The sequence below is a fragment of the Schistocerca cancellata genome, chromosome 7, assembly GCF_023864275.1.
Source record: "Schistocerca cancellata isolate TAMUIC-IGC-003103 chromosome 7, iqSchCanc2.1, whole genome shotgun sequence".
In the NCBI taxonomy this organism is placed as follows: domain Eukaryota; kingdom Metazoa; phylum Arthropoda; class Insecta; order Orthoptera; family Acrididae; genus Schistocerca; species Schistocerca cancellata.
The window spans coordinates 466136273-466149269 of NC_064632.1; the positions used below are offsets into that span (position 1 = coordinate 466136273).

Genomic DNA, 12997 nt, shown 5'->3' on the forward strand with positions numbered 1-12997 from the left:
TGGCTTCAATTTTGTTTACTTTATGTAGCCCTTCTACGTAATCCTTCCCACACCTCAACCTTCCCTTCTTTCTAAGCTCTTGATAGTTACACAGCTGCTTCTCATTCCTATATGAAAGATCTGTATTTCTTACTGCTATGCGTGCTTCTACAGCTTTGCATTTTTTCTGCACCCTTTCTTAATCTCCTGTCTTGGACTACCTGTTAATCCCATTTCTTAGACATCTGTATCCCCTTTTCTGCACACTTATATTTTCTTCTTTCATCAGCTGAATTCAAAATCTGCTGTGTTATCCAAAGATTTCTACTAGGACTTGTCTGTTTGGCTCGCTGTTTCTCTACTGCCTTCACTAATCTATCCCTAGAAGCTACCCGTACTTCTGTTGTATTCCTTCTCCCATTTGTCTTAGTAGTTGGCTAATGACCCATTTGAACTTGTGTTTCTTTCTGCTTACCCATGTCCCATCTACTTAATTGCTTACCTTTCTGCGATTTCTTCATCTTTAATCTGCAGTTCATAAGCAGTAAATAATGCCAGAGTTAACATCTGCTCATGGGTATGTCTTGCTGTTTAAAATTTGGTTCCAGAATCTCTGTCTGACAGGGTATATATGACCCGGGACAACCGGGAGTAAACCAGGAAAAACCCGGGATTTTTTTCGAATTCCAGGAATTTTTCATTGTTTCAGTTCTCAGTGGGGCATCTGCCCTGGGTGGCAATTCCAGGGGGGAGGGGACGGGGGGAAGCAACTTGTTTCACAAAGTGCCTAGCATCCAGCATACGTTGGTCTATTGTTTATTCATATGATTTTGAAACTCATCCCTGTTAGTTTTTGAACATTTTTGAACACATTCTAAGTTGATTTTTGAATGTGTGTACATTGTATGTGATGTCTCTGCCAGGGCAATCCCTGTCGCATCTAGAAATGAACTTTTCTGCAGACAAAAGGTGATCGGTCTATACGAGCTGAGCGGAATAGTGCCAAACGGGTAAATGCCAATCGCTGTTTATGTGAGTGACTGGGTCTGGAATGATCAGTGTTGCTATAATTACTAGCGAAAGCCATAGATTAAAACTACCAGAGTGGAAATAAATGACTAACAGGAATAACAGGTAAGAAAGATTACATGTTATCTTCTCGGTGTAGCCAAGAAAATGAAATTTAGACAGAAAGTTTTTAGCCAGACCGCTACACTAGTAAGGACCAGTTGTACAGTCCCCAGCTAGTAGGTGCTTAAGTTATATTCTGGGAGTGTCACAGAAAAAGCATTGTACGAACACGTAATAATGCCTAACCAGAGAATAAAAGCTGGATAGCTAAACTGGTGATTGTGGCAGGGTTAGTGAAGTTAACCGAAGAATAAGTTTTGACACTGGAAAGAATAGTTACAGAATTAGTGATGACAAGATTGTGTGTTAGAACGAGGAAGGAGAAGAAATGGGAACATCACACAAATTATAGAAGAATATGACAATTCCAAATTTATATAAAAATTTCATACTACTACTTTTCAATCTTATGCTTGAGAAGCTGGAGCGTATGAATGAAATGTGAAACTATTTCCTAACATAAAGCTTTCTGCTTGTAGTAGGCCTAATGGGCATTTGATATTCGTACTTCGTGAACTATATTTTGTCGTGTCATAAAAATGACCATTTGTTCTGAAACAGTCTCACTTATTTGGTGTGTATTACAACTTCTGCAATATTAGACAGGTCTATTTTGTTTTAGCTAGCACACAGTGACAAAATACACGTTATCAACTCAAGAAACCACACCAGTCTTGGGTACTATTTATATTAACAGTTTTTTCTGTATTAGACAATGACATTTCGTTTTTTCATGTAGCAAACATTTGACGAACTTTGAGGAGGTAATAGATTCTTTCGCAGAAAGGAAAGCACTTCATGTAAAGCCATAGCTATATTAGGGAGAACAATTTGCTAGGACTTAAGGTTTGAAGAAATGTGTACTGTCTTGCTTGTTTCTTGTCTTTAGTGGTTTTATGTATCCTATGTTTAATTTTATGTCACACATAACAGCAAATTATTAGCTAATGAGCAATAAAGAGTGCAGATTTTCTGAAGAGTTCTTGTTCTTCTGGTTACAAGTAATCCCATCCACTATTAATTGTGAGTTTCTTTTTTTTCTTTTAAGAGGGACAAGATGCTAAAAATATAGTTTTTTGGCATCCATTACAAAATATACACATTTGAATTCAACAGAGCGAAATACAGTGATGTGCGATAGAAGAATGCTGTCTGGAGATGTGTGGCACTGCACTTTAGCACACTTAAGACCAAATAACTTGTCTTACATTTCCTCGAAGACATAAGTTTTATGTATCAGACTCTTCAGAAAGATGTGTGCTACAAAATTAACATTTTTTGAAAAGTTGATTTAATTTTTGGCGTTGTACCTCAAACACTGGAGATAGGGAGCGGGGGGGAGGGGGGGGGGGGGGGGGGGAAGAGCACTATCTAGTATTGCCCCGGTTCAGAAATATCGTAAGATCCGGGACTGATACACCGAGTAGTCTACGTTGCAGTGGGGAGGTGGTAGTCTCCACTTGACCCGTATTTACGTGTAGTGATTTAGCTATTTTCTCTTCATTTATTGCTCTCACGTCAAATGAAAACAAAACAGATTTCTATGGCTGGGAGCTATCAAGTGAATTAAAATACATTCACATAATTACGAAAGGCTAAGATTTTAAACATGGCTGAAACAGCAACTGTTGAAATTCTTCACGGTAAATGAAACAGCTCAACAGTTGCAGTATAAAGATTTATTAAAATCCTTGACCACAGTTTCGGAATATCTAAATATACTTTCATCAGAAGTAAAATACACTAAAATCACATCCTGCAGTAGTTATACATAAAACAATCGTGCCAAAGGCGTCATCAGTAGTTAAGACATCATCTCCACTTGTACAACATAATTATGAACAGAACGTTGATGTGAACATGGCATAGCATCAGTACTTTGCCTGTGAACTAGCGTGACAAGGGTAAGTTGTTAGTTTCAGATTTTATTTTATTTCCACATTCCTGACAGTCAAGCATTAATTGCCTTGCTGAACAATGAAGTTATTTTTGTCGGTTTGTTAAAGAAATTTGACTTTTATTAATCTTTTCTGCTGTGGCAGGCCATTTATTTGAAACACTGTGTTTAATTCCACACCATTCGCTAATTTCAACTGTTCGCTGCATTTCGGGTGCATGTTTTCATCTTCTAGCACATATGACATTATGCCATAATAAAAAAACCAAACATGACATAATACAGTACTGGTACATCCAAATCTGGATATATGAATGTGCATTTTAAAGCAAATTATGCATTTTATTATGGTTCATGAAATTCCGATGCTCTTGGAGTATCCTGTGATGTGTACGAACATATGGGCTTCCTGCGTCGTCGTAGCTGCACAAGCGCAGTGGTGCCTGTTATCTGGCGCTCTGTGGCAACTGCTGAAATGAACGTATTTCTTACAGTCATGGGAAAATATTGTGAATGGTGGTTTAAAAGTGTTAAACTCAAAGTAAATTGCTTTTACACAAGATAAACTATGTGCGAGAATGTACAATGAGTTTCTTAAATCACAGAGCATTTTATTCTCATTTAAAAATCAACTCTTTGTGGATGACTCTTAGAAGAATTTCGAGCCCAGATGATCAGACATTTATGTCGTTATTGAAAATTTTACTGGCACATTTGCGTGATATATCTTAAAGTGTAACACGCGCAAAAAAGATCAACATTATGTGTGAAAACTTAGATTCTCTTGCAGCTCATTAATCTTAGAGAACAATATTATATGTGAAAGCTTTGCTTTTCTTGTAACAACACCATGTGTATTAATTTAAACCATTAACTTTTCCTATTTGTGTGGCCGCGCTACTGAAAAAGGATGTTGCTATTGGCTGACTACATCATGTGTCCTATGCTCTGAATATCCGCCGTCATCGGCTGGCGAGATTGTGTGACCTGAGCTGCACATTGCAATCTCAGTTTCAATGCTTCTGGAAGTAACATGCAGTGTTTTGTGGAATTCGAATTTATACTTTCCTCATACGAAAATGCAGCCTACATGTTGTTGCACATCACAGATCTTTCGAAAATGTGTTTTTTTTCCTAAGTCTCGTTTTGTAAAGTGCCGGGAAATTCTACACTGGTGTAGAACCATAACAATTCAATGGATTGATAAGTTTTACAGTTCCAAGGAAAAGCATACTGTCACTTAACACGGAAAAAGTGTAGTTTCACCCCGGGAGAAAGGTTATTTTTAACTGGGAAATCTGGGAAAAACCTGGGAATTTTTTTTCTTTGTCCATTTGTACACCCTGGATTGACCATTGTACATTCTCTCTGAAACCTTCTGATGTCTCGTGGTTTCACACATGTGTTAATTGTTCACTAGAAGAAGAGTTACGTGTGGAGGCTGACAAAAGTAGCATTTTCAATAGAAGCTTAATAGCCTTGGTTGGCGCTGACAGTTCGGCACAATCAACCTAGTCAACCATAGCTAGCAGTCGACAGTGTGTTCAGTACATCTACATAGTCTTAAACAAATGTCAACTATTCAAGGAATTTCCATTGCTTTAGTCTCAAACAAAAGCAAACACTTCACACAGAATTTTATATCACATGTAATTGAATGAGAAAAGATTTAAATTTGCCGATATGTTCAATGAAATTATAATTGCAAACTGTGTTGAAAACTAAGGCTTGTCTGAAAATGAGTGAATATTGGTCCGAAGTCATATACCTTGTACTGATTTCCATTCAAACAGCCACTGTTCCATAACTCCTCTTAGAGTGAACAATTAATATACCAGCTTTTATGATGATTCTTAAACCAAGTGTTTACAATGATCAAACTGTGCTCTGTGCAAAATTCTACCAGGTGACTTCCCCTTTCAGTCTTTTCCTCAGTCCGTATGCTCCTACTACTTTTCCTTCCTTCCTTTCCTTTTCATGCTATTGAACTCCAGTGCCCCACCACAAATTAATTTTCATCTCTATTAAGTAACTGAATAATTTCTTTTATCTCATCATACATTCTTTCCAGTATCTTCATTGTCCACTGATCTAGTAGGCCTTGCACTTGTACTACTTCTGCGGGTCTCCTCTTTGTGTGTATTTTGGCTACACAAATGTGTTTGGTGTATTGTTCATAGTAGCTTACTTTTATTCATATTTTTGGATTCATTTTTAGTCCTGCTCATATGTTACTCACATTTCATTGGGTGTTGGCAAATGCCTTTCAGTAATTCTCATTACCATGTATCTCATTTCAATCTGTCCATTTCTCTTTTAAAATCCTCTAACCTAACTACCTGATTGAGGAACCTAACATTCCATATCGTAACACATAGCATGCCAGATTAATTATTTCTCATGACACCATCCCTCTGAATAGACCTAGCCAGAGATTCAAATGGGAAACTCCAAAATATCTTACCCAAGAGGATACAGTTATCGTAAAGCTATACAGTAGAGCTACATATCCTCGGGAAATGTAACAGCTGTAGTTTCTGCTTGCTTTCAGCTGTTCGCTGTACCGCCATAGCATGGCTATGTTGACTAACATTACTGAGCGAGGTGGCGCACTGGACTCGCATTCGAGAGGACGACGGTTCAATCCGCGTCCGGCCATCCTGATTTAGGTGTTCCGTGATTTCCCTAAATCGCTCCAGGCAAATGCCAGGATGGTTCCTTTGAAAGGGCACGGCCAACTTCCTTCCTTCGCCTGCCCTTATCCAATGAGACCGATGACCTCGCAGTTTGGTCTCTTCCCCCAAACAACCCAACCCTTGACTAACGTTACAAATCCGGATCAAACATCCAGCTTGTTGCCCATGTAACTACTGAAAAGGCTGCTGGTCTTCTGTAGGAACCATGTATTAATCTGGTCTCTTCTCATATACATCTCTAACGTGGTTGCACCTATGATTCAGCTACCTGTATCGTTAAGGCAAGCCATCCCAGTGTGGCAAACTCCATGGTTCTGGGTAAGGAGGGAAAAAGTGGAGGTTGGTAGGGGGTAATAGTAGGAGTTCCTAATATAATGTGTTCTTTGATAAGAAAATGCTTACATATTTAAGGGGTATTAAGAGAGCATTGATTTGTGCCAATATTGGTGATATAATACTTCAGAATTAGTATTTAGGGTAGTTATCATGTACTGTAACAGCATCTTGTGTGCATTATGACAGTGTATGTTGGTGCTGACTATTAGAAAACTTTGATGAGGCTGCTTAGTTTGTGCAGGTGCAACATTTAACCTACCATCTACTTACAGATAATAATTTTATCAAACAACATCAAAATTTGATTATTTGTAACATGAACAAAAATATGAAATCTACTCACCACATAGAAGAGGTGCTGAGTGGCAGACAGGTGCATTGTAAAAGAATGCTAGATATATTCAGCTTTTGGGCTAACTCCTTCATCAGACATAGAAAACTCACATACCTTCACACAACCGCAACTCACATGCACATGGCCTCAGTTGTCTCCAGGTGCTAAGGCCCAGCCTTATCACCTGGACATGACAGCATTTTTTTGCAATTTGCCTATGTGCCACTTGATGCCTCCTCTACTGGGCAAATAGCAGATTATCCGTTTCATATTGTTAATATTCCAAAAACAGTCGTTTACCATAAAGTGGGCTTTTCCAAGGATCCATCCTAGCACCGTTGTTCTTCAGTCTGCACATAAGTGGCATGCCAACTACTACTAGACAAAAGTTTTGCTATGCCAATGACCTTGCCATAGCCATACAAAGCAGCACGTGTTGAGTAAGGAGAAAATATATTGTCTCAATGCTTATTACGAAGCAAATAGACTCTAACCAAATGCAGCCAAGAAAAGTCTGTGAATTCCACTTAAACAACAGAAATGCAAACCAACAGGTAAATGTGAATCTGTTAACAGAGGATCAGACGCATTTCCAGTCTAAATACCTTGATATCACAGTCGATTGGTATTTAAAATATGAAACCCACCTGGAAAACACTAGCCAAAAGCTTAAGACCTGAAATAACATCATAAATAAACTGGCTGGCACAACCTGAGGTATTGGAGCATCCACTCAACGGACTGTAGCTTTGACACTAGTATGGTCAGTAGCTGAATACTGTGCCCCAGTAATGCAACACAGTGCTCATACAAGAAAACCAGACATCCATGTGAAGGAATCAATGACAATCATTATGGGTACAGTAAAATCCACACCAATCCCTCGGTTGCACACCATCAGTAATATTCCACCATTTGAATTGCAACACCAAAAAGCAACCAATCAGGAATGAAGGAACCTGCATCAACCTGACAACCCGCAAAACCTCCAGATTCATATAGTCTTAAATGACACTCCTCCAGATTGCTTGATATCACGCATTCCACTGCGGCTTAATGGAAGAAACAAGAAGTAGTTTGACATTAAAGAAGAGTGGTGCAAGAGATGGAATGACACAACAATAAAACATCGAGATGTTAAAGATCCATCGGCCAGCCTGTGGTTCTGGTTGCCCAAGAACAAACCATTCAGTATATTATCAGAGGCTGCCCTCTAGGATAATATCGGTGACCTTATTATTGCTGCTCTCTCTATCAATTTACTTCATTCACTAGACGTTGAACTCTGGTTAAATGTATCTATTTTGATTAACAGTCCTAATTTTATGCTTTAAATGTTATTTTAGTGTTGTTGAATTATTAGTTTTCAGAATTTAAACTTATTAGCTTTGTGTCTAAATCCTTAAATGTATAATTGCAAACTACACATATATCTTAATATTTGATTTTGTCACCATATGGTAAATAAATTAAATACTCCATTCTAGATTCTCATTGTTTTATTTTCTGCGTTATTGCTTAATAGTGCTCAAGGAGAAATATTAGCCAATGACCAATGAAATAAAGTGTTGTTTCAAATAAAAATCAGCCTCGTACATGAGAGTGACTTCTTTCAAGACTTTGTGTAATGACACCCAAAAAAGATTTATTCATTGAGAAACTATCTGCCTATTCACAATGATGATTTGTTATAGTATACTTTGATCTAATAATAGAGAATAACTTAACTAATATCCACATCATTATGATTTACTGCTGGCTTTAAGTAGCAGTGTGTCAGACCTCTTCAGGTTCATGAAAGTTTCCTCTTTTGTTTTGTATGTGAACATTGTATTTTAGTTGAAAAGACTGAAAATATTTGCTAGAATGCATGCTTTCCACAAGTATTTTTTTGAAAAGTCACAGATGCCTGGCTGTGCTTTCATGAATGATCCCCTGTGCATGCTTTAAAGGTGTAAGTCCTATCTGTTTAATGGCAAAGTTTCATTGCATTCCAGATAGTTATTTTGTTGTAATATTATGAGCTATAGGTTGTTGACATCCACCTTATTGTGAAACATGTGAATGAGATTAGAAATGTGAATGCAAGCCCTGCGCATACTTTTGTTTTTATGCACTTATTTTATGCACTTAAAGTGCTGATGTTGTGTGACTGTGGCATGGTGTGATTTCACGTGTTAAATTAATATGTTTTATCTGTGGAGAGAATTAAATCCAGTGAATCCTGTGAAATGCAGTAAGGATTTTATTATTGAAATGATGGAAAACAGTAATATGGAGCTTCCATATAGTGCCAGGTCTTAAGAGGAATTTGCTAACACTGATGTATTGAAATACATGCCACTGTAATTCAGATTGCAAGAATTATTTTTGGAGAGGATATTGTGTTCAGTGTACAAAGAAATTACACGTTTTTGGTTGTCTGTGGTCCACTGTAAATTCAACACCATTAACACTTTGTTGTCCAGTCGCAAAGAAAAATTTTGAGTACAGAAAATAAGCCATTTATGCCATTATTTAAAATATTGCTGGAAAATTTGTATTTGATGTATCTTAAAGGGTAATACCCATTACAAAAGACCAAGCTCCAAGGTCTATTTTTTATATTCGTTGTAGTTCTTAGACAGATTAAAAATTTTATGATGATAATGACAGAGCATAATTATCCTAAAAAGAAAGTAATGTTTGCGGTGACTTATTTCACATGTAATTTGCTTTGTATGAGAAAGTCTAAAGCATTCTGGCATGCAAAGAGGTACATTGCCATCAGGACAATACCAGCTTATTTTTCCACTAAATTGCCTCTTGTTTGCTGAACGAATCTTTGAAACTCACTTTGGATGCAGCTTTGTCACCAGATTCACTGTAAAAAAGATAAGCTTAAGGTAACTAAAACAGAACTAAATTATAATGACAGCAGCAATATCTGTAGCAATAATATTAGTGACAAAAAATTGTCGCAGGCTACAGCTTACCTGAATAAGGATCTTCTTCAAACTGTTCCCACTCAGATATCACTCTCCAATCCAAAATCATTGAATTCTTCCTCTTGAATTTCCAAAATTTCTTGCTCACTCAACAAATGTGACATATTTGTAGCGAAATTACAGCAAACTGCAAAACTTAACAAGTACATAAATGAAACTTGTCACAACGTGTTCAGACAATGGCTCAGTCAGTTACAAAAGTAAGCTCATACAATCACTACTTCTTACTTCGAAGTAATTCTAACAGCTGACAACAGAAAGTAGCACTTTCCAAGGGTCGGGTAGCGAAGTGTCTGTACATTGTTCTCATACAAAACGAGTCCAGTTTTTGAGCGACAAGTGCCTTGGGCATTATGAAAATCATGGCCTGAGATATACTCAGCCATGATTCTGTGAACACAGTGTTGTGGCTGGAGTTATGCTTGAGGTTGGTTGTCAAAGTGCTAAATGTATTTGAATTTTATTGAGAATGAGAGTGTGAAGGAGAATAAGATGTAGCCTATAAATGATACTCTACCAGTCCACTCAGGAAAGTGTTCCCCAAACTTTAGGAGAAATTAATTAAGTAATGCACAAATTCTAAAATAGATATGCACAAAGAGGTCATTGTCTTAGCATGGCAATGGACCTGTTGACAATTCAATAGAATTACGTATTTAGCTTTTCCTGTGTGAAATGTATATATTGCTTAACGTGCGTGTTCTTGTATTTAAGAAGTTTAATCTCATGTTTTGTAAGTGTATATTCAGGCAGTCAGTATTGCAGTAGTTGCTTATTTGTTTGTTTTCAAGAAAAGTGACAATTTGGTTCAACCTAGTTAGCCAGTCATTCTTGCTCCAGCTGTTACCTGTGACACATCTCCCAGGCAGCTTTTCCTGTGATTTCTTAATAGTATATATTGCTCAGATTAGTATATATTACCTAACTGTCACGCATGTTTTTATATTTAAGAGTTTTAATCTCACATTTAGTAACTGTAAATTTAGGCAGTCTGTAGCTCAGTTGTCATTTCTTCTGAACAGCCAGTTACACAGTGACATGTCACAAGTGTAACAAGTTGCATATCTAGATATCTGTCAGCTTTTATAGTTCACTATCACAGTTAGTCATGCTAGGATGGGTAGGATGCATGTGTGCAGCGTGCAGACGCAGGAGAGCTGGCTGCAGTTAGTGAACAGTTGAATGTGGTTTTGGCTACTATCAGCAGCCTTCATAGCTGCTGTCTCAGGTGTAGTGGTGGCAGAGAATCTTGTGCATCACGAGACACTTTACGTGTTGCTTGTTTAAACGAATGGTTCTGCTGCCGAGGCATCTCCTAGTGTACCCGATGTGATAGATCCGCCTTCAGAACTGAGTGGGTGGCGGTATGTAAACATGTTTGCATCGCTCGAGCTAAAGAACCATTATGACCGATATGAAGGCTGGACGCCTGGCCTTGCCTAGTCACCCTGTGAATGAACAGCTGACTGTTTCATCAGCAGGTCTGAGCAGGCACTCGTTGACAGGTAGCCCGCTAGTTGTCAGGAGCTCCAACATTAAGTGTGTTTCGGAGTCTCTTAGGAAGATAGCATTCAGGGCTAGAAAGAAAGCCAATGTGCACTCGGTATGTCCGCTGGGGGGGGGGTCTCATCTGAAATGTGGAGATGGCCTTGCCTTTGGCTATCAGGAGTGCAGGGTGCAGTTGTGTGCATGTTGTGGCTCACATCGGCACCAACAACACCTATTGCATGGGCTCTGCGGCCATTCTCAGTTTATACAGTTAGCTAGTGGAGGTGGGGAATATTGCTGGCCTCGCATGGGGGGAGGAGGGGTGCAACCAAAGCTTCCAATTTGTAGCATTGTACACAGAGTTGATAAGAGACCTTGGCTGTGAAGCCGAGTGGAGGGTCCAAACCAAAGGCTTCGTCAACTCTGTGACAGTTGTGACTGCAGATTCCTAGACCTGCATTATTAGGTGGGGAATTGTGGGATTCCCCTTGATAGTTCAGGGGTGCATTACACGGATGAAGCAGCTACTCAGATAGCAGGGTGCTTGTGAAGTGCACAAGAGGTTTTTTTTTAGGCTAGGCATTAGTTTGGCGTACTCTGATGATCACCCACTAGTTGACATGCAGATAGGGACATCAGGCATTGGTCAGAGTAAAGACATTTCAACTGTCAAAATTTTATCGGTAAATTGTTGAAGTATTCATAACAAACTTCCTGAATTTACTGGCCTCCAAGAAAATTCTCTAGCTCAAATTACTCTTGGGGCAAAGAGCTGGCTAAAACCCGAAGTATGAAAGCTCTGAGGTATTTAGCGAGTCATGGAACATTCATCAAAAGGATAGATTGGGTGCCACAGGAGGGGTTGAGAAAAATTTTTGTCCTGTGTAAAATTGCTAAGCGGATCGAAGGCTTCTGTCCAGTTACTTGTTGACCAGTCTGTTTTGGCAGTTGAAGATAGGAAAACAGAAACCAAAGCTTTAAATTCCAAGTTTAAGAAATCGTTCATGCAGGAGAATCGTACAAACATTGCTTGACTATTGCACAGAGGCCTAGAGGCCTATATGGACAACATAGTAACAAGCATCCCTTGTGTAGAGAAACAACTCAAAGAATTGAAGACAAATAAGTTACAGCTCTGGGTGGAATCTCAGTTCAGTTTTATAAAGAGTACTCTGTCCCATTGGCCCCTTATTTATCTTGCATTTATCGCAAATCTCTTGCCCAGCACAATGTACCAGTGAATGTTCAAAGTAACTGGAAAAACGGGTGCGACTCCTGTCTATAAGAAAGGTAAAAGAACGGACCCACAAAATTACTGCGCAATATCCTTACAATTCTAGAACATATTTTGAGTTTGATTGTAATAACTTTCACAGAGACTGAAAACCGTAGTTTTAGAAAACATCACTCACATGAAACTCGGCTTAACCTTTTCTCACGTGGTACACTGCAAACTATGGATAAGGGGCAACAAGCAGATTCCATGTTTCAAACAATGGAAAATCCAGGATGGGTTCAGTTGCCTGAAACTGCAGTCGTGTGAGTTGTGTTTGCATTTGTGTGTGTGTGTGTGTGTGTGTGTGTGTGTGTGTGTGTGTGTGTGTTGTTGACAAAGGCCTTAACACTGAATGCTATAATTGTGAGAGTGTTTTTGTTGTGCCTATCTGCGACTCGGCATCTCTGCTATATAGTGAGTAACAGCTTTCCTTCTTAATATTGTTAGATTCCATATTTCTGCATTTCTGAAAAGCATTCGACATGGTGCCTCAGTGCATACTGTTAACAAAGGTACAAGCATATGGAATAGGTTCCCACATATGTGACTGGCTTGGAGACTTCTTAAGTAATAGAACCCAGTATGTTGCTCTCGACGGCGAGTATTCATCAGAGACAATGATATTGTCAGGAGTGCCCCACAGAAATATGTGATTGGACGTTTGTTATTTCTACATCCATAAATGATCTGCCAGATTGGGTGGGCAGCAATTTGCGGCTCTTTGCTGTTGATACTATGGTGTACAGAAAGGTGTCGAAGATAAGTGACTGTAGGATGATACAAGATGATTTAGACAAAATTTCTAGATGGTGTGATAAATGGTGGCTAGCTGTAAATGTACATAAATGAATGTTTTAATGTAGATAAGTAGGA

The 12997-nt window shown here is 38.6% G+C and overlaps 1 protein-coding gene across 1 annotated transcript in view; it reads left to right on the forward strand.

Annotated features, from left to right (window-relative positions):
• The window catches only part of LOC126092828 (PR domain zinc finger protein 10-like), a 90840-nt gene that overhangs the window by 72181 nt on the left and 5662 nt on the right, over positions 1-12997 (forward strand). Inside the window, exon 7 of the mRNA XM_049908557.1 lies at positions 4454-4501. Within this exon, the coding sequence (XP_049764514.1) occupies positions 4454-4501 (48 nt within the window). The remainder of the gene's footprint in view (positions 1-4453; positions 4502-12997) is intronic.